The sequence below is a fragment of the Anolis sagrei genome, chromosome 5, assembly GCF_037176765.1.
Source record: "Anolis sagrei isolate rAnoSag1 chromosome 5, rAnoSag1.mat, whole genome shotgun sequence".
Taxonomy (NCBI): Eukaryota; Metazoa; Chordata; class Lepidosauria; order Squamata; family Dactyloidae; genus Anolis; species Anolis sagrei.
This window is the reverse complement of record NC_090025.1, coordinates 14,907,657-14,929,581: the sequence shown is the minus strand read 5'-3', so window position 1 is coordinate 14,929,581 and position 21,925 is coordinate 14,907,657. Positions and strand designations below refer to the sequence as shown.

General features: G+C 42.1%; 1 protein-coding gene across 1 annotated transcript in view; it reads right to left on the bottom strand.

Moving 5' to 3' along the window:
* FRAS1 (Fraser extracellular matrix complex subunit 1) overlaps positions 1-21,925 on the bottom strand; it is a 447,582-nt gene that overhangs the window by 234,270 nt on the left and 191,387 nt on the right. The window contains exons 5-9 of the mRNA XM_067468571.1: positions 18,488-18,647; positions 14,152-14,285; positions 6,106-6,189; positions 3,727-3,828; positions 3,447-3,638 (exon numbers count right to left, since the gene is read on the bottom strand). Coding sequence (XP_067324672.1) covers positions 3,447-3,638; positions 3,727-3,828; positions 6,106-6,189; positions 14,152-14,285; positions 18,488-18,647 — 672 coding nt within the window. The remainder of the gene's footprint in view (positions 1-3,446; positions 3,639-3,726; positions 3,829-6,105; positions 6,190-14,151; positions 14,286-18,487; positions 18,648-21,925) is intronic.

Genomic DNA, 21,925 nt, shown 5'->3' with positions numbered 1-21,925 from the left:
ACACCACTTTAAATACCATTGCTCAGTACTATGGAATCACTGGAGATTCTATAGTATTGTATTCCTAGATGGTGCAATGGGTTGAACCCTTGTGCCGTCAGGACTGCTGACCGATGGGCCAGGGGTTCAAATACAGGGAGAGTGGGTTGAGCTCCCTCTGACAGCTCCAGCTCCCCATGTGCGGACGTGAGAGACGCCTCCCACAAGGATGGTAAAACATCAAAACATCCAGGCGTCCCCTGAGCAACATCCTTGCAGACAGCCAATTCTCTCCCACCAGAAGCAACTTGCAGTTTCTCAAATTGCTCCTGACATGAAAAAAAATCAGAAAAAAGAGAAAATGCTAATCAAATCTGCAAATAATGAAATCTGAAAAGGTTAAACCTGTAAATGTGGAGGGTCGATTGTACTCTGTCCATATCAATCATGATTTCGTTTACTTCTTCCTGATAATACATATATGTAGATGCAGGTTCATAAATCATTGTCATAATTTATGCAGAAATTCAGTTCACTCAGTGAAAGAGGTTATGGCCAGGTTGTCTGAGACCGTGTTGAATCTGCACTTCATGTAGTTACTGAAGATAGGGAACTTCAAATACCCTACTTCTCCTGTTTCTATTTATTTTCCTTTAATGTGAATGTGGACTGCAGAGCCCTTCACCAAAGGATAACATCAGAGGCCTCTTTTCCGACACTCCCAACTCTTCATATGGAGCTACTTTATTATCAGAACCTCCTTCAATCACTCTGGCTATTCATTGCAGGAAATAGATATATTTGAACATAGGCTTGCAGAAAAAGGAATAAAGCCATGCTTAAGAAAAGATTTAACATCCAACGTAACCCTGTTTAAAAAAAATCCCCCAAATGCCTGGGGTATTACTTGCTCGGTGTAGCAAGAACAGCAGTAGTCGTTAGCACAAAGGATTGCAGGATCTTCGACGCTTGTCAACCACACTCATTCCTCTCCTCTGTGCAAACGAATACTAATGATGATTATGATGATCAAGTCATAATAATACCCATTTGCCTGGGAACTTACAAACAATCTCTTGGGGTTCGATGCTTGGCAGCACATTAATCGGAACTGGCTTGCTGTGAGAGCCTAGCCGTTCATGCTCTACTTCGAGTTCTCCAACTCCCGCCCGCTAATCCTACACCTGCTTAACCCATCAGGGATTGATGCCAAGTCTGTGGCCTCATTACAGTTTAAAGAGAGTGATGTGACCAGAAAGATTAATTCTTCCCCGACCAAGGATGAAACCCACTGCAACTCGGCTTGGAGTCAGCTCCGGTTTACCGATGCAGCTGCCCTAGATACAGAGGGAGCTTCAGGAGTTGGGAGGTTTTAAAGCAGAGAGATTCTACCTGCTGCTTTTGTGCCGAAAGAGTATATATATATTTCAGCGGAAGAACACAGATATCACCTCAGAGGCCACTGTGTTAGAATATATCACTGGTAATAAGCAGTATTGGGCATGCTGACTAAAAATGTTTATATATAGGAAATTAATCCAAGTGAGAGCCAGAATGGTGCAGTGGCTTGATGTTGGTTGACAACTTTGGAAACCAGGATTTGAATCTATGCTTGGCTATAGAAACCCAATGAGTGACCTTTGAACACTGAATTATGACAATGGAGAAAATGGTTCGAATCCCCACTTTGCCTCTGAAATCCATTGGGTGACCTTGGGCAAGTCACACTTTCTCAACCTCAGAGGACAACAAAGACAAACATCTCTAAACAAATAAGGTAAAGATAAAGATTTTCCCCTGGCATTAAGTCCAGTCGTGTCCAACTCTATGTGTTGGTGCTAATCTCTTTTTCTAAGCTGAAAAGCCAACCTTGTCCGTAGACACCTCCAAGATCAGGTGTCCAGCAATGCATGGAGTGCCATTACTTTCCCACCGAGGCTGTACCTATTTATCTACTCACATTTGCATGTTAGGTTGGCAGCAACTGGGGCTAAAAGCAGGAGCTCACCCCGCTTCCCAGATTCGAATAGCCAACCTTTTGGTCAACAAGCAGTTTAACCCACTGCGCCATCAGGATCTCTAAACAAATGTTATCAAGAGAAAAAAACAACCTTAAGGTCATCATAAATTGGAAATGACTTGAAAGCACACAATAACAGCATCAAAATTATTCCAAATCCAAATGCTGGATTCTAAAAAGAGATCTGTATGTGCAGTGAAGGCTAATCTGGTCCAGGTTTCAGCCCAAACTTTAAAGCCGCTATCCAAGGTATTGTACACACCTCCCAAAATCAATTTGGCACCTTGGACAGCTCTTTTTAAAAGTTCAAACTAAAATCGAGAATGGATTCATCACCTCAATTAACACCAGAGTCACCAGCCTTGACTACACATTTGTGAAACGTCTCTCGTTTGGAATATTTATACTGTGCGAGTTTTCCCCACAACCATTTCTTCTGCATATCTGAGTGCTTTCTTGGAATTGTTGTAAGAAGATGATTTTCATATCCTAAGGTTCAGAAGCAAGCAGATGGCATTGCTATGAACCCCTAATTGCCGCTTGCAGGTTACATTTCAAGGAGCATCAGGACTGAATGATGCAATATTTCTCTGGATCACAAGACGTTGTCCTAAAATTGCTGGGCATTTCTTTTCAGCAACAATCCTGTCTTCCAATCACTTTCATTCCCAATTTTCCATCAGTATCTAAACCACTGATGGCACAGTCCCCTGGTGGTGCAGCGGGTTAAACCGCTGAGCTGCTGAACTTGCTGACCGAAAGGTTGGCATTTCGAATCTGGGGAGCAGGGTGAGCTCCTGCTGTTAGGCCCTGCTTCTGCCAACCTAGCTGTTCAAAAACATGAAAATGTGAGTAGATCAATAGGTACCACTTTGGCAGGAAGGTAACGGCACTCCAAGCAGACATGCCAGCCACATGACCTACGAGGTGTCTATGGACAATGCCGGCTCTCTTAGAAATGAAGATGAGCACCACCCTCCTGACTAGATTTAATGTCAGGGGAAACCTTTACCTTTTATCTAAACCACTTCTACAGTCTCATTCCCAACAATCTTGAGAACTACACATGTAGGCTTTTCAAAAGAAGGCTGTTCTTCTCAGAAAATGGAATAGTTTCTGGGTCCATTCACAAAAAGTCTAGGAATCTTTCCCTCTCAGATAAATACCATTATGCTTTGAATGAAAAGCTTGCTGAAACATGTTGAACCACCCTCCTCCCCAGTTTCCTCCGCCGCCTCCACCACCTCCTCCTCCTCCTCCTTTTAGTGGCATAGGACTCTATCCCTATGCTATTTCTTCCTCTGCTACCAAATTTTCTATTATAGAGGTAGCAGAAACCTATCTGCAATGCTTTGTCAGCTATCTGGAAACTTTTAGAGAAAAGGCCACCCAGACATGTTTCAATACATAAATACACTAAAGAGTTAAGACAATTCAGCATACTTACCAAGGAACACCTAACTTGGACACACGCCGCTTTCCAGCAATCGACTTGGCCTCCATCACACATACAGAACTTGCAGGGTGAAGTACTCCACATCTCATTGTGATACCTGACGGTGCCATTGTGAACACAGCTCACTTCGGAAGGTACACACTCCTCACAACATTTCCCAGGACGCCGCACTTTGTTCTCTCCCTAGGAATGCAATGATTCAGAGGTCTCAGGGAAAGAGAGAACAGCCAATTTCCAATCTCACCTAGGATTCTCCCATATCAGGCATTACCTTTTGACACATCAGTGGAGCACAGGTTTGACTCAAGCACCTCGTCTCGCCTTTGTCACATGTACAGGTCGTGCAGACATCTTCCTTCCACTGGTCATCATGCTGCCCAACACAAAGAAGCATACGTTCACATTATTCAATTCATATATGAATGGATCTTGTAGCACTTTTAAAATTAGCTGGAAGAGATTTAGAGCAGAAGCTTATTTGGTGAGGCACAAGAACTCCCTGGCAAAAAAAGCTTTGCAAAACTACGACTCCCATGAATTAAAGTGATGCCAGGCTGCATTAATTCTACAGTGTAGATGTACTGCCAGTCTACTTCATTAAATATTTATTCATTTATTTGCAGCATTTATATTCCGCCCTTCTCACCCCGCAGGGGACTCAGGGCGGATTGCAGTGTACACATATATGGCAAACATTCAGTGCCAATTTTGACATACAACATATACAGACGTACACAGAGGCTATTTAACGTTTTCTGGCCACCAGGGGAGCTGTCGCTTTTCATCGTCCATCTGCGACACGGATGAAGTACTTCCGCATTCCCCGCATGCTTTTTTGCTGGAGTGCTTTGCTGGAGTCTTTTTTTATGGCCTCATAAATTAGTTAATTTAGCCTCCCCACACTTTAAGGTGGTACCTAATTTTCCTACTTGACAGATGCAACTGTCTTTTGGGTTGCAAAGGTCGACAACAGGCTACACAATTGGTTGGAAACCCACTCCAACCCGGGCTGGCTTCGAACTTATGACCTTTTGGTCAGAGTGATCTTAATGCAGCTGACACTCAGCCAGCTGCGCCACAATCCTGGTGCTGTGTGTGAACAGAAATGCAAAAGATGTGGGGAAAGAGTTGAAAACTATTAGCGGACCAGTTAGGGATCAAGCCAAGATCACAGGGAAGCATGTTGTTGTTGTTGTTGTTGTTGTTGTTGTTGCTGTTGCTGTTGCTGTTGTTTATTCATTCAGTCACTTCTGACTCTTCATGGACCGGTCCACACCAGAGCTCCCTGTCAGCTGTAGCCACCCCCAGATCCTTCAAGGTCAAGCCAGTCCCTTCAAGGATACCATCCATCTATGTTGTCCTTGGTCAGCCCCTCTTCCTATTTCCTTCCATTTTCCCCAGCATCATTCTGTTCTCCAAGCTTTTCTATCTTCTCATTATGTGGCCAAAGTACTTCATCTTTGCCTCGAATACCCTTCCCTCCACTCGGGCTTTATTTCCTGAAGTATGGACAAGTTTAATCTTCTTGCAGTCCAAAGCACTCTCAAAATTTTCCACAGTTCAAAAGCGTCTATCTTCTTTTGCTCAGCCTTCCTTATGGTCCAGCTCTCACATCCAGTGGTTACTATGGGGAATACCATTGCTTTGACTATGCAGATCTTTGTTGCCAGTGTGATGTCTCTATTCTTCACTATTTTATTGAGATTGGTCATTGCTCTCCTCCCAAGAAGTAAACATCTGATTTCCTGGCTGCAGTCTGTGTTTGCAGTAATCTTCAAGCCTACAAATACAAAGTCTGTCACTTCCTCTAGGTTTTCTGCCTCTTTTTGCCAGTTGTCAATCAATCTGGTTGCCATAATCTTGGTATATGAATAGTGAAAGATCTTATTAGTCTGGTAAATGATTTGCATTAGAATTAGAAGTAAGATGGAATAAGATGGGCATGAGAACCTACTTGTGGAAGGATATCAACCAGTGCTATAATATATGTAGTGTGCTAGGAAAAAATAGCTTCCATCGAAACCACTGTCAACAGACTTTGGCATTGGGATATATGTTCAATGTTTTTTAACTGTTGATGTTAACATGAAGTGTAAGGAAGCCTGTGACCATGAAGAGGCATGTTCCAAACCTATCCTAGACATGAAACTCAACTGGATATCTTGTGATATCTTTCTCCTACCTCACAGGTACCATTGAGAGTGAACAACTATTTAAATTGGTCTATTGAGAGCTGCAATATGACAATAACTTGGAGGGTCCACATTTCCCATGCCTCTTATAATACAATGCATGTCTTCCCAATTATATCATGCGAAGACATCACCCTCATAAGGAATGTCTGTTATTCATCTTCTCCCAACTCCCCACCCACCACTTTGCAAAATATGTTAACAGTAACGGGTCTTATCTATACTGGCTTGTGAACCCAGTTCCCTCTTGCCAGCACATTCCTTTCGGTGCCTAATCCCTTTCAATTCATTAGGCTTCCCAGGAATGGAGGGGGGGAAGCAATTAATTTAAAGACAAAAAAACACACACTACAAAAAGTTATCACTTCTGGCAAAGACCTCAAGTGCAGCAAAGGTACAGCAATGTGTCACATATCTCAGGTCAAGTTGGTTCTTGTGTGTATTCATCAAAGGGTTACCTTATATGCTCTCCCAGATACGGAGCAAGATTTCTGAGTACATTCCGGGCAGCATTTTCCAGCTGGTACAACCACACTTTCTCCCTAAGCACCAACAGAGGGGACAAACAAAGAAAGCAAATATAAGAGAGGTCAAGTATCAAGTCGTGTACCTTTTTTTATTTGGACAACTGCTTTCAAGATCCCTCAACCAGCAGCATGAACATAATCTGTAGCCCAAAAAAGGGATAATCAAGTTGGAGGAGAGAGGAGAGAAGGAAGGTGATTTTTGAGGCTTTTGGTGGTGGTGTTTTTTGCTATGGCAGAGTCACCAAATTTGGATGCAAATAATTCGGCACATTTGGCATTGTTACCAAGTTTGACTTTTGGAGTTGAAGTCAGCTTGGTGTTATGGCTTGATTATTGGACTAGAATAGATGCCAGAAGACCAAGGCTTATAGATCCTTACTCAGCTGCACCTAACCACTGCATGACTTTGAGCAAGTCGTATTCTTTAGGCCTAAGTCAGTGGTTCTCAACCTTCCTAATGCCGCAGCCCCTTAATACAGTTCCTCATGTTCTGGTGACCCCCAACCATAAAATTATTTTCATTGCTACTTCATAACTGTTATTTTGCTACTGTTATAAACTGTAATGTAAATATCTAATATGCAGGATGTATTTCCATTCACTGCACAAATACCGGATACGTCCAGATTTGAATACTGGTGGGGTTGGGGAGGTGGATTGGTTTTGTCATTTGGGAGTTGTGTTGTTGTTGTTCATTTGTTCAGTCGCTTCTGACTCCTCTTGACCACATGGACCATCCCCCAGCTCCTTCAGAGTCACCTCCCCCAGCTCCTTCAGAGTCTTTGGGAGTTGTAGTTGCTGGGATTTATAGTTTACCTACAATCAAAGAATTCCACCGACAATGGAATTGAACCAATCTTGGCGCACAAATCTCTCATGACCAACAGAAAATACTGGAAGGGTTTGATGGTCATTGACCTTGAGTTTTGGAATTGTAGTTCATCTACATCCAGAGAGCACTGTGGACACAAACAATGATGGATCTGGACCAAACTTGGCATGAATACTCAGTATGCCCAAATGTGAATACTGGTGGAGTTTGGGGGGGGGGGGGGGAGGGATAGACCTTGACATTTGTGAGCTGTAGTTACTGGGATTTATAGTTCACCTAAATCAAAGACCATTCTGAACCCCACAAATAATAGAATTGGACCAAACATCCCACATAGAACCCCCATGACCAACAGAAAATACTGTGTTTTCTTATGTCTTTAGCGACCCCTTTGACATTCCCTTGCGACCTCCCCAAGGGGTACCGACCCCCAGATTGAGAAATGCTAGTCTAAGTAGAAGGAAAAGGCAAATCACTTCTGAATAATTCTAGGAGTCACGTTAGAGACACATTAGAGCAGGTATGGGCAAACTTTGGCCCTCCGGGTGTTTTGGACTTCAACTCCCACAATTCCTAACAGCCGGTAGGCTGTTAGGAATTGTGGGAGTTGAAGTCCAAAACAACTGGAGGGCCAAAGTTTGCCCATGCCTGCATTAGAGAAACAAAACAACAACATGGTACCAACTTGGAGGCACAAAACATTAATAATATGGCCCATGTATTGTGGATTTCCAGCCCTCTTCCCACTGTTCTATCATTCCATGATATTCACAAATGGTATTTCAATACACCTGGCATCCCATTTAAATGCATCTGTGGGTCCTGATGACATCCATGGTAGGCCTGGAAAAAATAGCTAAAGCTTTGAAATGTGAATCCTGGAGAAGGAACCACTGGCTTTAAGGATGAAAACAATGAAGCTTCAGCCAAGGATCTCCTTCAAGTGCCAGAAGTAAACTCCCATATCAACGGAGTTGCATGCAAGGTCAGTATAAGCCACCCTGAGTCTCAGTTATAAAGAAAATTACATGGACAGACAACATCTGATTTCAGTTTTAGCTCTTGAACCATAGCCTCAAAATAGTTCCTGTATCTTTAAAAACTCCTTTAAAAGTTAGAACTAAAAATCACACTTTCACCATTTATACATGACCCCAGAGCTTATTTCTTTTTCTTTCCCCAAGCCTTTCCTTTCAGATTGCCTTCTCCAACTATTCACAGTTTGTCCTACTGATAGCCACTTTACCAGTACATGAATAAAAGGCAGTGGAGAGGTAAAAAAAATGGAAGAGAAGAATGAACAGGGTAGGATTCCCACCATTAAGATTAATGCATTTTCCATCAGAATCTCTTGTTAGGAAATCCATCAATGATTCTGAAAATTAGCTGAAGAGGGAGTGGGTTGCTGTTTTCGCATTAGCGCGGAGATTTCCAATCTGATTATTCACACCCTTCTCAAGTCGCCAATATATTTCTTCCATGTTCCACGGCATTCGAGAGACCGGCTGATTAAATATCAGCATGATCAATTTTGAGATAACGGCACATCGGAGGAGAGGGGTGAGATGGAAACATTTAGGTATTTTCCATAAATTTCCTGTAAGGCTCATTTCTTTTAGCTCTTCATCTTCGCTACAGAGCCGAATGAGCACAGAACATTTTTTAGTATGCCCCCCCCACTAAAAGCGTTTATATACCCTCATCAAAAAAAATTGCTGGTATTACTAATGTGAACACCTGGATGCTTAAAAGGCAGGTGGGGGAGATCTTAAAAGAGAAACGGTTTTATGGCGTGAAGATGATGGCAGAGCTCTTCTTTGCCTGTTGCCTTCCGGGCCAAAGTTTCTAGGAACCTGGATGACTAACCCCATGCTCCAACCCCAGACATCAAGGGATCAATTCTGGCACATATTTTCAAAAAGGAACGTGCCAAAGGACAAGAAGGAAAAAAGAAGGACAGGCAACCATCAATATCAGCATTTTAAAAGGTGTTGGCTTAATTTGAAATGGAGAGAATGAATTGTCAAAGGCTTTCATGGTTGGAATCACTGGGTTGTTGTAGGTTTTTTGGGCTGTATGGCCATGTTCTAGAAGCATTCTCTCCTGATGTTTCACCTGCATCTATGGCAGGCATCCTCAAAGGTTGTGAGGTTTGTTGGAAACTAGGAAAATTGGGTTTATATATCTGTGGAAAGTCTGGGGTGGGAGGAAGAACTTTTGTCTGTTGGAACAGAGTGTGAATGTTTCAGTTGGCCACCTTGATTAGCATTTGATGGCCTGGCAGTTTTTAGGTATGTCCTGTTACTGCCTAGGGAAACTGAGAGGTGATTAGCTGTTCCTGATCGTTTCCTGGCTGGAGTTCCCCTGTGTTTGAATTTTGTTCTTTATTTACTGTTATAATTTTAAAGTTTTTTACTGGTAGTCAGTTGTTGTTCATTTGTTCAGTTATTTCTGACTCTTTGTGACTTCATGGACCAGCCCACGCCAGAGCTCCCTGTCGGCCGTCACCACCCCCAGCTCCTTCAAGGTCAATCCAGTCACTTCAAGGATACCATCCATCCATCTTGCCCTTGGTCAGCCCCTCTTCCTTTTTCCTTCCATTTTCCCCAGCATCATTATCTTCTCTAAGCTTTCCTTTCTTCTCATGAAGTGGCCAAAGTACTTCATCTTGGCCTCTACTACTTTCCCCTTCAATGAGCAATCAGGCTTTATTTCTTGAAGTATGGACAGGTTGGATCTTCTCGCTGTCCAAGGCACTCTCAGAAGTTTCCTCCAGCACTACAGTTCAAAAGCATCTATCTTCCTTTGCTCAGCCTTCCCTATGGTCCAGCTCTCACATCTGTAGGTGACTACGGAGAATACCATTGCTTTAACTATGCGGATCTTTGTTGCCAGATTTTGTTAGCCAGATTTTGTTCATTTTCATGGTTTCTCCCTATCTGCTAAAATTGTCCACATGCTTGTGGATTTCAATGGCTTCTCTGTGTAACCTGATATTGTGGTTGTTAAAGTGTCCAGCATTTTTGTGTTCTCAAATAATATGCTGTGTCCAGGTTGGTTCATCAGGTGCTCTGCTATGGCTGACTTCTCTGGTTGAAGTAGTCTGCAGGGCACACCTAAAAACTGTCAGGCCATCAAATGCTAATCAAGGTGGCCAGCTGAAACATTCACACCCAGCTCCAACAAACAAGAGTTCTTTCTCTCACCCTTGACTTTCCACAGATATATAAACTCAATTTTAGTAGTTTCCAACAGATCTCACAACCTCTGAGGATGCGTGCCATAGATGGAGGCAAAACATCAGGAGCGAATACTTCTAGAACATGGCCATACAGCCCAAAAAACCTACAACAACCTGGAGAGAATGAAGCTTTAAAAAGTAAATGACTCTGTTAAAGCAATAGGGGAGTGTGAGTTTGGGTTCATGGACAATGGGTTACATTTATGTCCCCTTTGGAGGAAGGCTTGGTTTTAATCCAAAGGTGCATCGACACTGTGGAATTAATGCTGATTGGCATCACTTTAACTACCATGCCTCAATGCTACGAAATCATGGAATTTCTAGTTTGGTGATTCCATAGCTTTGAGCCATGGTAGTTTAAAATGATATCAAACTGTATTAATTCTGCAAAATAGATGCACCCCAAGCTTTAAAGGGGTTGCAGCATTAGGAAAGTTGAGAAACACTTATTTACAGGAAAAGAAAGGTAAGAAGCCTTTCTCTGATGTCAAGGTCAAGAGAAATGCTTTCCTTTTGTTTTTGGGATCTGGAAAAGCCTTATATAGATTTATATTGGGAAATAATTGTCTCAGTTGGGTCAACGTTGGAATTTCATAATTGCATTGCTTTCAAATGTTCTTAGTTTCATGTACCAAGTTTTTGCCAAGCTCCTATTTTGTGTATTAGATTTTTCACGGTGCCTTGTTTCATGGATTGTTGTTCCAATGGATCTTATTTTGCCTTGAAGCTCATGGACTATCCTTTGTTTTGGGATCTTTACTGTTTTTGCTAATTTTACTGCTTTGCCTACATATATTCTTCAATAAATTGCTTGCTGATTTTACCAAGTTGGTGTGGTGTTTAAGGTCAGAGGTGTTCCTGCTCTGGTGTACAACATGGACACACCACAAGGTCATGAGATGGAAACTGGAAGGCAAACTGAATGTTTGTTTCTCAACTCAACCAAGAAAGACTTGGGAGCAGCCCACTTTTACAGGGTTGTCATTAGAAATTACTTGGACAATATACTTAAAGAGCTTAGATCATTTATGACAAACATTATGCTCATTTGCACGCATGAAGCTTAAAGTGTACTTAAATTGATCTATAATGCCAATGAGTGCCAACTGTTGACTAAAATGTATTTTCTGTTTCTCCTCACATTCCATCCTAATCAAGAGAATTCAGAAATAGAGCAAATCATACAAGAAAGACCTGAATAAGCTTTTTGTGCTGTGTGCAAAAAATAATCTAAACATTATTACAGGCTATTAAACAGTTTTTACTTCTCTACATTTAAAGATCTTCCTTCAGACCTTCTCTACAATAGGGAACGACAACCCTCTAGGAATCTCAAGCTCCTCCAGCACAACCCTTATGGCCAAGCTTTGTCAGACACTGACCATCTAATAGGACCTACAAATGCCTAGAAAAGTGTTCTTTCTAGAAATCTCTAGCTCCTCCAGTGCAACTCTGGGGTTAACTTTTCACAGAAGTTAACTAAAGAGTCATATTAGAGGGCCTTGATATTCCTAGTGCAAACATATTAGTCAAATCCATCAGTAAAAAGTGATATAATCTAAAGTGATAACCACAAAGGTGGAGAGCCCAGTATGGTGAGGAATGAACATTTCAATTAATAGATAAATAATTATTCATCTTCCTGAAGCTGATTCTAAATGGTCAGATATCATGTAATACTGCTAGATGGTCAGGCATTTGAGCAGATTGAAACCCGATGACATCATGAAGAGATGAGATCAATGAGTTCTCGGCGTTTTGAGTTTTTATGTCTGTTCCTGTGGTGCTTTGGGTTGCTGATTCAAAAAATTGCATTGGATCAATCACATCAGCTCTAGATTCTCAGATATGGTCATCATGGTTTTCTATGGGTGAGCAGGTGGTTACTAGCATAAGTTCCATATCTCAGAAACTACAGCTGATAGGGGAAAACTGGTGGTATTTTTGGAATTGGCAGATCAAATATACCCGGGAACAAGTTAACACTTGAGGCAGCAAAATGTGTGTTGGTCAGTGTACCCATTCACTATTGCTCTCCACCAACTGCTAAACAAACAGAAGGGAAAGCCTGCTCAGACCCCTCCAAAGCTTGGAAATGTAGCTTTTTCAGCAGTATAATTTCTAAAGTCCCCCAACTAAAATGGCCTGGGAGTTTCTATGATGTCCATCAGAAATCATATTCTTGGGATTCTGAGAACCTAACATTTCCCAGCTTTGTCCCTTTCGGAAGTCATTTCGGAACCATTGGCAACCATCTTTGAGAGTTCTTGGAGAACGGGAGAAGTTCCAGCAGATTGGAGGAGGGCCAATGTGGTCCCAATCTTCAAGAAGGGAAAAAAGGATGACCCAAACAACTACCGTCCGGTCAGCCTCACGTCGATACCGGGCAAGATTCTGGAAAAGATTGTTAAGGAAGCGGTCTGCAAACACTTAGAAACAAATGCAGTCATAGCTAATAGTCAACATGGATTTATCAAAAACAAGTCATGCCAGACTAATCTGATCTCTTTCTTCGATAGAGCTACAAGCTGGGTAGATGCAGGGAATGCCGTGGATGTAGCGTACCTGGATTTCAGTAAGGCCTTCGACAAGGTCCCCCATGACCTTCTGGCAAGGAAACTAGTCCAATGTGGGCTAGGCAAAACTACGGTGAGGTGGATCTGTAATTGGTTAAGTGGACGAACACAGAGAGTGCTCACTAACGCTTCCTCTTCATCTTGGAAAGAAGTGACAAGTGGAGTGCCGCAGGGTTCCATCCTGGGCCCGGTCCTGTTCAACATCTTTATTAATGACTTAGATGAAGGGCTAGAAGGCATGATCATCAAGTTTGCAGACGACACCAAATTGGGAGGGATAGCCAATAGTCCAGAGGACAAGAGCAGAATTCAAAACGATCTTGACAGTTTAGAGAAATGGGCCCAAACTAACAAAATGAAGTTCAACAGTGACAAATGCAAGATACTCCACTTTGGCAGAAAAAATGAAATGCAAAGATACAGAATGGGTGACGCCTGGCTCGAGAGCAGTACGTGTGAAAAAGATCTTGGAGTCCTCGTGGATAACAAGTTAAACATGAGCCAACAATGTGATGTGGCGGCAAAAAAAGCCAATGGGATTTTGGCCTGCATCAATAGGAGCATAGTGTCTAGATCTAAGGAAGTAATGCTACCCCTCTATTCTGCTTTGGTTAGACCACATCTGGAATATTGTGTCCAATTCTGGGCACCAAAATTCAAGAGAGATATTGACAAGCTGGAATGTGTCCAGAGGAGAGCGACTAAAATGATCAAGGGTCTGGAGAACAAGCCCTATGAGGAGCGGCTTAGGGAACTGGGCATGTTTAGCCTGAAGAAGAGAAGGCTGAGAGGAGATATGATAGCCATGTATAAATATGTGAGAGGAAGCCACAGGGAGGAGGGAGCAAGCTTGTTTTCTGCTTCCTTGGAGACTAGGACGTGGAACAATGGCTTCAAACTACAAGAGAGGAGATTTCATCTGAACATTAGGAAGAACTTCCTGACTGTGAGAGCCGTTCAGCAGTGGAACTCTCTGCCCCGGAGTGTGGTGGAGGCTCCTTCTTTGGAAGCTTTTAAACAGAGGCTGGATGGCCATTTGTCAGGGGTGATTTGAATGCAATATTCCTGCTTCTTGGCAGGGGGTTGGACTGGATGGCCCATGAGGTCTCTTCCAACTCTTTGATTCTATGATTCAGCTTAGCTCTAGTTAGCAGTGATGCAGAGGAAAAGAGGACAACGATGTTTGATAATCCAATTCTAATTTATATTTCCAATAACTACAGTCTTTTGCCTGGACAGCAACTTCCAACGAGGATATACATTGCCTAATTATGCATTTTTTTAAAGCTAATAAAATGCAAAGAAGTTGACAGCATGCATAATCATACCTCATTACACGACACAGGATGACAAAGCGCTGTAAAGCACTCCATGGTCCCATTCTGACAAATACATTTGGCACAGCGGCCGGATCGCCATTCCTCACCATCCCGGAAAACTTGGCCATCGAAAGAGCAGGTCTCTAAAAAGAATTGGAGAGAACATTTTCATGAAATATTATAGAGGCTGTGCAATCACAGTAATTTAATTTTTAGAGGACAGACTCACCACAAGATATACCACATCTTTACTCACATAGTCCTATAAACATGTCTCTTGTGGTCAAATGAAGATGCCACACCACATGGCAATCTTTTATCTAAAACTCGAAGTGCCTTTGCTTAGCCACAGCTTTTTGCATGTCAGGTTAGTCCTAAGAAAAGTACTGCCTCATCATGAATTTCCTAACAGGGTCTTATGGATCAATACTACTTAATTTGATTTACAAATAACTTGGGAAAATACCTAATTTAGCCATTCAACTGCAGAATTTCACAAGTGAAACAAGATGAGTTACAGTGAGCCCTCTGCATTTGTGGGTTTGACTTCTGCGGATTTGATTATTCACAGATTTGATTGAAATGTTCTCTCTAGAAGTCTCTACGGTTGCATCTCCACTGGAGAATTAATGTAGTTTGTCACCACTCCAACTGCCAAGGCCCAATAGTATGGAATTAGGGGCTTTGTAGTTTGGCAAGACACTAGCACTCTTTGGGTTGTTGTAGGTTTTTCCAGGCTATATGGCCATGTTCTAGAGGCATTTTCTCCTGACATTTCGCCTGCATCTATGGCAAGCATCCTCAGAGGTAGTGAGGTCTGTTGGAACAAGGAAAAAGGGTTTATATATCTGTGGAATGACCAGAGTGGGACAAAGGACTCTTGACTGTTGGAGCTAGGTGTGAATGTTTCAACTGACCACCTTGATTAGCATTTAATGGCTTGCACTCTTTGGCAGAGACGGCTAAAGAGTAAAGACCTTGTAAAACTATAGTTCTCAGGATTTCATAGCACTGAGGTGTCAAACTTCATTAATTCTGCATTGTAGATGAACCCAGAGGCCCTTTCTACACTATGATATAAAATCCAGAATATCTGATTTGAACTGGATTATATGGCAGTGTAGACACATAAAATCCAGATCAAAGCAGATAATTTACTTTGATAATCTGGATTATATGATAGAGCAAAGGGGGGCTGAGTCTTCATCTTTTCTTCCACTCTTTCTTAAAACTATTCTCTGGACAACACAGGTTCCTCAATTGGAAATGGAGGTGAGCATCTCCCCCAGAGCTGGAGATAAGCACCGCCTCCAGAGCCGGAAATGAAAGGAGAAGCCTTTACCTTTGCCTGTGTATTTGTGTTTCATTGTATTTCAATGTAACAAGGCATTGAATTATTATTACTATTATTATATTCATGCTTTGGGAGCCCCCAGTGGCGCAGTGGGTTAAACTGCTGAGCTGCTAAACATGTTGACCGAAAGGTCACAGGTTCGAATCCAGGTAGCGTTGTGAGCTTCCGCTAACAGCCTCAGCTTCTGTCAACCTAGCAGTTCAAAAACATGCAAATCTGAATAGATGAATAGGTACCACCCTAACAGGAAGGTAAGGGTGCTCCATGCAGTCATGCTGGTCACATGACCTTGGAGGTGTCTATGGACAACACCGGCTCTTCAGCTTAGAAATGGAGATGAGCACCAACCCCCAGAGTTGGACATAACTGGATTTAATGTCAGAGGAAAACCTTTACCTTTTCTATATTCGTGCTTTATGACTGCAACTTCATGTCAGGGGATTTTACCCTCTTTTTACCCCAAACTTTCCTCTCTGCATTTCATAATACTTTACAAGATAAAAAGACCTAAGTGATTTGAAAAGCATATCCCCAATTCTGTTCATTTACCACTGCTAGCAATTAAAGCTACTGCCTCATAATGAGTTGCTTGAACTTTGCTTTGCTGTATTTCTGTTTTATTATAGCCAGACTTAAATAATTTGCTGTTTGAGGTAAAGGATAGCCCCCAATTCTAGCATGCTATATACAGAAACTGAATGTATTTGCCAGCTGTGTCTGTTATTCCGATACTGGGACTAGGATAGCACCCTCCACTGCACCCAAAGTGTCAGCAACCCAGTTTAGGAGGTTATATGGTAGGCATGGGTCAGACCCGCAACAGGGGTCAGGAGACTTGTGCCTCATTCTCTATAGCAGAAATGCCAGGCATATTTATTATCATATTTATATGAGCAAAATAATCACATAAGTATTACAGACATCTAGCGCCTTGGGACTGTGAGATTTGGAGGAACAGCAGGACTTGACATACTTTCCCCTTTCCCAACTTCCATGAAATTAGCTGAAAATCTATCCAGAATCAATGCATGTCCTGTACTACTGAATAGATATACAATTCTGAGAGCTCCCTCTCTAAAATAATCATGTAAATGCATGCTGGGGTTGAGATAGAAAGCCAGAAAATCAAGCTCACAATATGCATAAATCACCATAAACAGTAATAGGGTCAATTCTCCCTTAAGCAAATCTGCACGGAAAAGACACTTTGCATATCTGCCCGCATCCATTGGAGATATGTTCCTGGCTGGATCACAGTTACTTGAAATTTCAGATACGGACGAATGCTGTTAAATTACCTGACTCCCAGCACAGAGTTGCACTGAAGTTTCTAGAGCACATGTGTTGTAGTACAGTCTCCTGGTAACGTTATAACTAATGGAGCGAGTAGCAGAGGAGGGAAGAGAGGTGCCCAGAGTTTGGATGAAGAACAACAAAGAAAGAGAATTGGGGAAATATTCATGTCACCTACAGATGAAGACTCTTTTGAGGGCTTTTCAGAAACTGAAATGGAGGAGGAAGGAGATTGGAGTAGAGGTGTAAAAAGGACTACTCACAAGCAAGAATCTGACGAGGAGTGTCAGAGGAAATGCATCCATGACATACTTACTGCTCCTACTGAAGAGGAGGATTTTATGGGTTTCACAGGAAGTAATGGGTCTGGGAGTAGTGATGAGGAGGAGGATGGGTTGGATTGAACTCATGTGCAAGAAGTCAGAGATGTACACAACCTACGTCCAGCGATACTTTTGAGGGGTTTTCTGGGGATTGGCAAACTGGTGATACATGGGGAGACCTAAGTCATGATAAGAGATGGAAAAGTCGACGGGATGGGTGTTGGCACTCAGCTGTAGAGGCTAAAGCAGCTGACAGTGATGAGGAAAGGTTGGAGGACAGTTCATCAAGTGATAATGAGTTGTAAGATAAATGTAGGCACTGAGGTAATGGAACTTTGCAGAAGGCAAAGTGCTGGATTCGTGCCTGGGTCTTTGTCGCTGCCGTTTCTCTTGTTGGGTCCTGGAACTACAGGTTGCTGCATCCTCCAAGTTTTGACTGGACTGGAATCTCGTAAGTGCTGACTTCTCCCCCGCTTGACTTTGGATTGCTTGGACGACGACGCTGCCTTTTGGACTTTAACATCTTCTATTGGACTTCCTGTGATCTTGGACTGCTTTTGGACGATGGCTTTGTTTTTCTACACCTTGTTTGCTTGTATTCTTTGAACTCTGTTGATGTGATACAGTCACATCCAGAATGCTGTTCATTCTATTTAGTCAGGATTGTGGAGTTTGAATTTAGATATAAGGGTTGTGGATATGACGCCTGACTTTAAAATGCCCTTTCCCCTTTCCCCAACCTCAGAGCCATAAGTGATGTTGGTCTGCAATTCCCATTATCCCCAGCCTGTATGGTAGATCAGCAAAGGTGATGGGAGTCGTTCAATAACATCTGAGAATCCAAACTAAAGAGCACCAACCTTCATTTACAAATACTATAGTTGGTCCTCTGTATCTATGGATTCTCCATCAATGGATTCAATGGTCCTTTGAAGGCAGCCATAAAGCTGATGTGGCTCTTGAGGAAGGTAAGTTTGGCACTCCAGGTCTAGAGATGTCTAGAAAGCTATCCTCTCCAAGAATTAGGTAAGCCACCAGATGACTCTCTGGTAACTCCTCAGGAAAGCATACCATATAATCGCATTGGAGGATTTAGCATATTCCCAGAGAGACCATTTCCCGCAGTGTGGTTAAGTGGAACCATGGAAATGGTTCTGTGGTTATAGGGAGTCTTACTGTATTTTCATACAACAGGGTGGATATTACATGAACTTTCCAGATGATGTTGAACAGCAACTCCAATGTTTCTCATCATTACACCCATCTGTGGGAGTGACAATCAGGTACTGGGTAATGGCAGCAGAAGGATACTTGCTTACATATTTAAAGAATAAAACCACGAACACAAGACACCACCCAACTGAACCCTTCTCACCTCCAATGCTAAGACATTGTGGGCAGCAGTCTTCTTGACTGATGAACCTAACTTCATTTCTCTCACAAGAAACATCAGGGCAAGGTTTGGAGGTGCAAAAAACCTCCCCGTTTGCACATGAGCAGGATGTACATCCAGAACCCGTCCATTCTGTGCCATGCTGCAGGTAAAGACAGAGAAGAAATGATAATCATTTACTGACAATAATCTTTATAGATCATAACCAATGCTTTGAATTGTGTCCAGATGAGTAGCTGGTGTTCCAACACGAGAGTTAGAGGTTTCCACAGTATTTTGGCGGCTGCTGTAGCTCTTAATGAACTAACCCAAAGAACATATAGAAATGTCCAACAAAATCGAATCTCTAGATCAGTGGTTCTCAACCTGTGGGTCCCCATATGTTTTGGCCTTCAATAGCACCAATATATGTAGATCATATAGAGCAGTGTTCCTCAACCTTCCTAATGCCGTGACCTCTTAATACAGTTCCTCATGTTGTGGTGACCCTCAACCATAAAATTATTTTCGTCGCTACTTCATAACAATAATGAACCCCACTAACGATAAAATTGGCCCAAACTTTCCACACAGAACCCCCATGACCAACAGAAAATACTGTGTCTTCTGATGGTCTTTAGTGATCCGTCTGACATCCCCTCACAACCCCCCCCCCCCCCGGGTCCCAACCCCCAGGTTGATATACAGCAATGTTTGTATTTGATCTAATCATCCAACTTCTCATGACTTGGTAGTCACTTCTCTTTGGTGGTCCAGTATGCATGTGTCAAGCATGTATTAATTGGCTGGGTTGGAAGGGACCCTTATTTTTACAAACTATTTGAGTCTATTTTCAAATATAAAACTTGAGCATGGATGGAACCACATAGCTTTACCGAAAACAGCAAATCCCATTGCTGCATGCCAGAGACAGTCATTCCTGTATCTCCAAATACTGTTCACCTACAGTGCACGATTTTCTCTGTACAGTGTATCTCCTTCCTGGAATAAACTACATGCTATACTAAATGCATAGCGAGCCATTCAGGAGTAGTTTATTTTTAACTTGTCAATAATTTTAGTGAGCTCAAGTCCAATACATGCAGGGATTAGAGGCTGGGTTGTTGTAGGTTTTCCAGCCTGTATGGCCATGTTCTAGATGTATTCTCTCCTGAGGCTTTTTGTTTCAATACACTGTCCTACATGAAAGCTAAATTCCAGGGGAGAGGAGAGGATCAATTGTTCCCAGTGGAGTTCAGCCTTTTTTAGTACCTTGTTGGTGTGAGATAGAGGATAATCAGGTTGGGGGAAAAACACAAAATGGGTGCATATTTTGAACCTGATTTTGCTTTCTCTACATTGCCCCCTCCATGTTTACTTGCTATTAAAAAAAAACACAAAACATTTGCAGGTTTACCTTTTGCAGATGTGATGAACTTGATTAATACATTCGTTCTAGGAATCCCCAAGTCCTCCAATATGACTATAGCAAGCATGAGCAAACTTCAGCCCTCCAGGTGTTTTGGGCTTCAACTCCCACAATTACTAACAGTTGGTAGGCTGCTAGGAATTGTGGGAGTTGAAGTCCAAAACACCTGGAGGGCCAAAGTTTGTCCATGCCTGCTCTACAGTAACCCTTCTGGCACATGTTTATCATAGTGTCATGCTGGAGAACCTAAAAGTTCATAGCAAGAAGACTTATGTAGGTCCTGCAGTGTGATTCTATGGTCAACCTGGTAAACTAATGACACTGACCAGCACACACTTTGGTGCCTCAACTGTTTAACCTGTTTCTGGCTATATTCAATCTGCTGATTCCAAAAATATTCCCAATCCAGTTTTTTCCTATCAACTCTAGTTTTTTGAGATACTAAACACATGCCATATACCAGTCTTCATTTGCTTGCCCATAAGACAGCCATGATAACCATATCTGATGTGGTCTAGACAATGTAATTTTCTGAATTGGTATCCCAAATATCCCCAGGAACAAGCCTAAAAACCAAGGCACCAAGATTATTTTTTTTATTGGAGGCATGTTACTCATGGAATTGATCAATAGGTTCTCCCTAAGGACCTCTAGGTTTTCCAGCATGATTCTATGGTCATGCTGGAGGAGTTAGATCAGGCATGGACCAACTTGGGCCCTCCAAGTGTTCACTTCACCTCCCACAATTCCTGGCCCCAGGCCCTCCCCCCCCCCCAACCACTGAAGAAAAACCACATCCAAAGTGCAAAAATCTTTCCTATGTATGGCCTTGTATCTGTCTCTGGATCTGTATCTGGATTCTTCCCAGTTTTTGGCTGAGAAAGGAAGACCAAATAAGTATTTTTTTCCATCTCCTAGATTTAACAAAGGCTCAAGATCTTGTTTGGTTTGAGTTCTGATTAAAACTTTCTAAGAGCTTGAAATTATATATATATATATCTGAATGTGGATGACATCAAAACAGATAGATTTGTCAGAAGCAGAAGGTTGCATTTAGCTCTTAAAAGCAAATATCTATGTATTCAACCACTTTAGTGATGCTAAATTAGCCATATGTATTATCCACTCTTCACCTTTTAACATATGCAACTTGGTCTGTTTTCGAGAATAGTTGTCCCTACCAAATTTACCCAGTGCAAACAGTTAAAATTTTTGTTCCACTTGTTTTTAATTAGAGCTTCCCAAAATGTGCATTTTTTCCAGAGATTCAACCAAGAAGCTGCTTGAAACAAAATTGAAAGTGGGGGGAAAGAAAGTAAAATGGATAGACATACCCACCCATACTTGGCAGGTCTGACCACTACTCCAAACTACCTTCCCCTCTGTTCTTTATCCAATAATGAATAGAAAGCCTTGTGAAAAAACCCACCATATATTTTAATGTTTGCATTTGTTCCAGTCATACTCCTGAACATACGTTCAAAGTGAAAACGTTATAGCTTTGCTTTAAAACTGAACAGTACATTTAAGTTTTTATACCCTGCCGTGTTTCTCCCTTTTATGTCTCATTTTAGCCTGCTGGCAAATGGCCTCAAAGCCTTTTGGGTTCAGGTTTCTCTTGGGGCCATTACAGAACAAAGCAAAGGGAAGTCATATAAGTAGCAGGGTTTGGAAAGTTACTTTTTATATAAGCAATACAGCTGTGGTTCTTCCCAAAACACTTGGTTACCTTTGCAGTTACAAGTCTTTAAAATTTGGCTTTCCTACCATTCAAAGCAAATATAGTTACTCAGTTCTTGTGGGTTTTTTCGGGCTATATGGCCATGTTCTAGAGGCATTTCTCCTGACGTTTCGCCTGCATCTATGGCAAGCTTCCTCAGAGGTGAGGTCTGCTGGAGCTGGGAAAAAGGAGGTTTATATATCTGTGGAAAGACCAGGGTGAGACAAAAGGCTACTGTAAGATGGGCTAGGTGTGAATCTTTTCAACTGACCACCTTGATTAGCATACAATG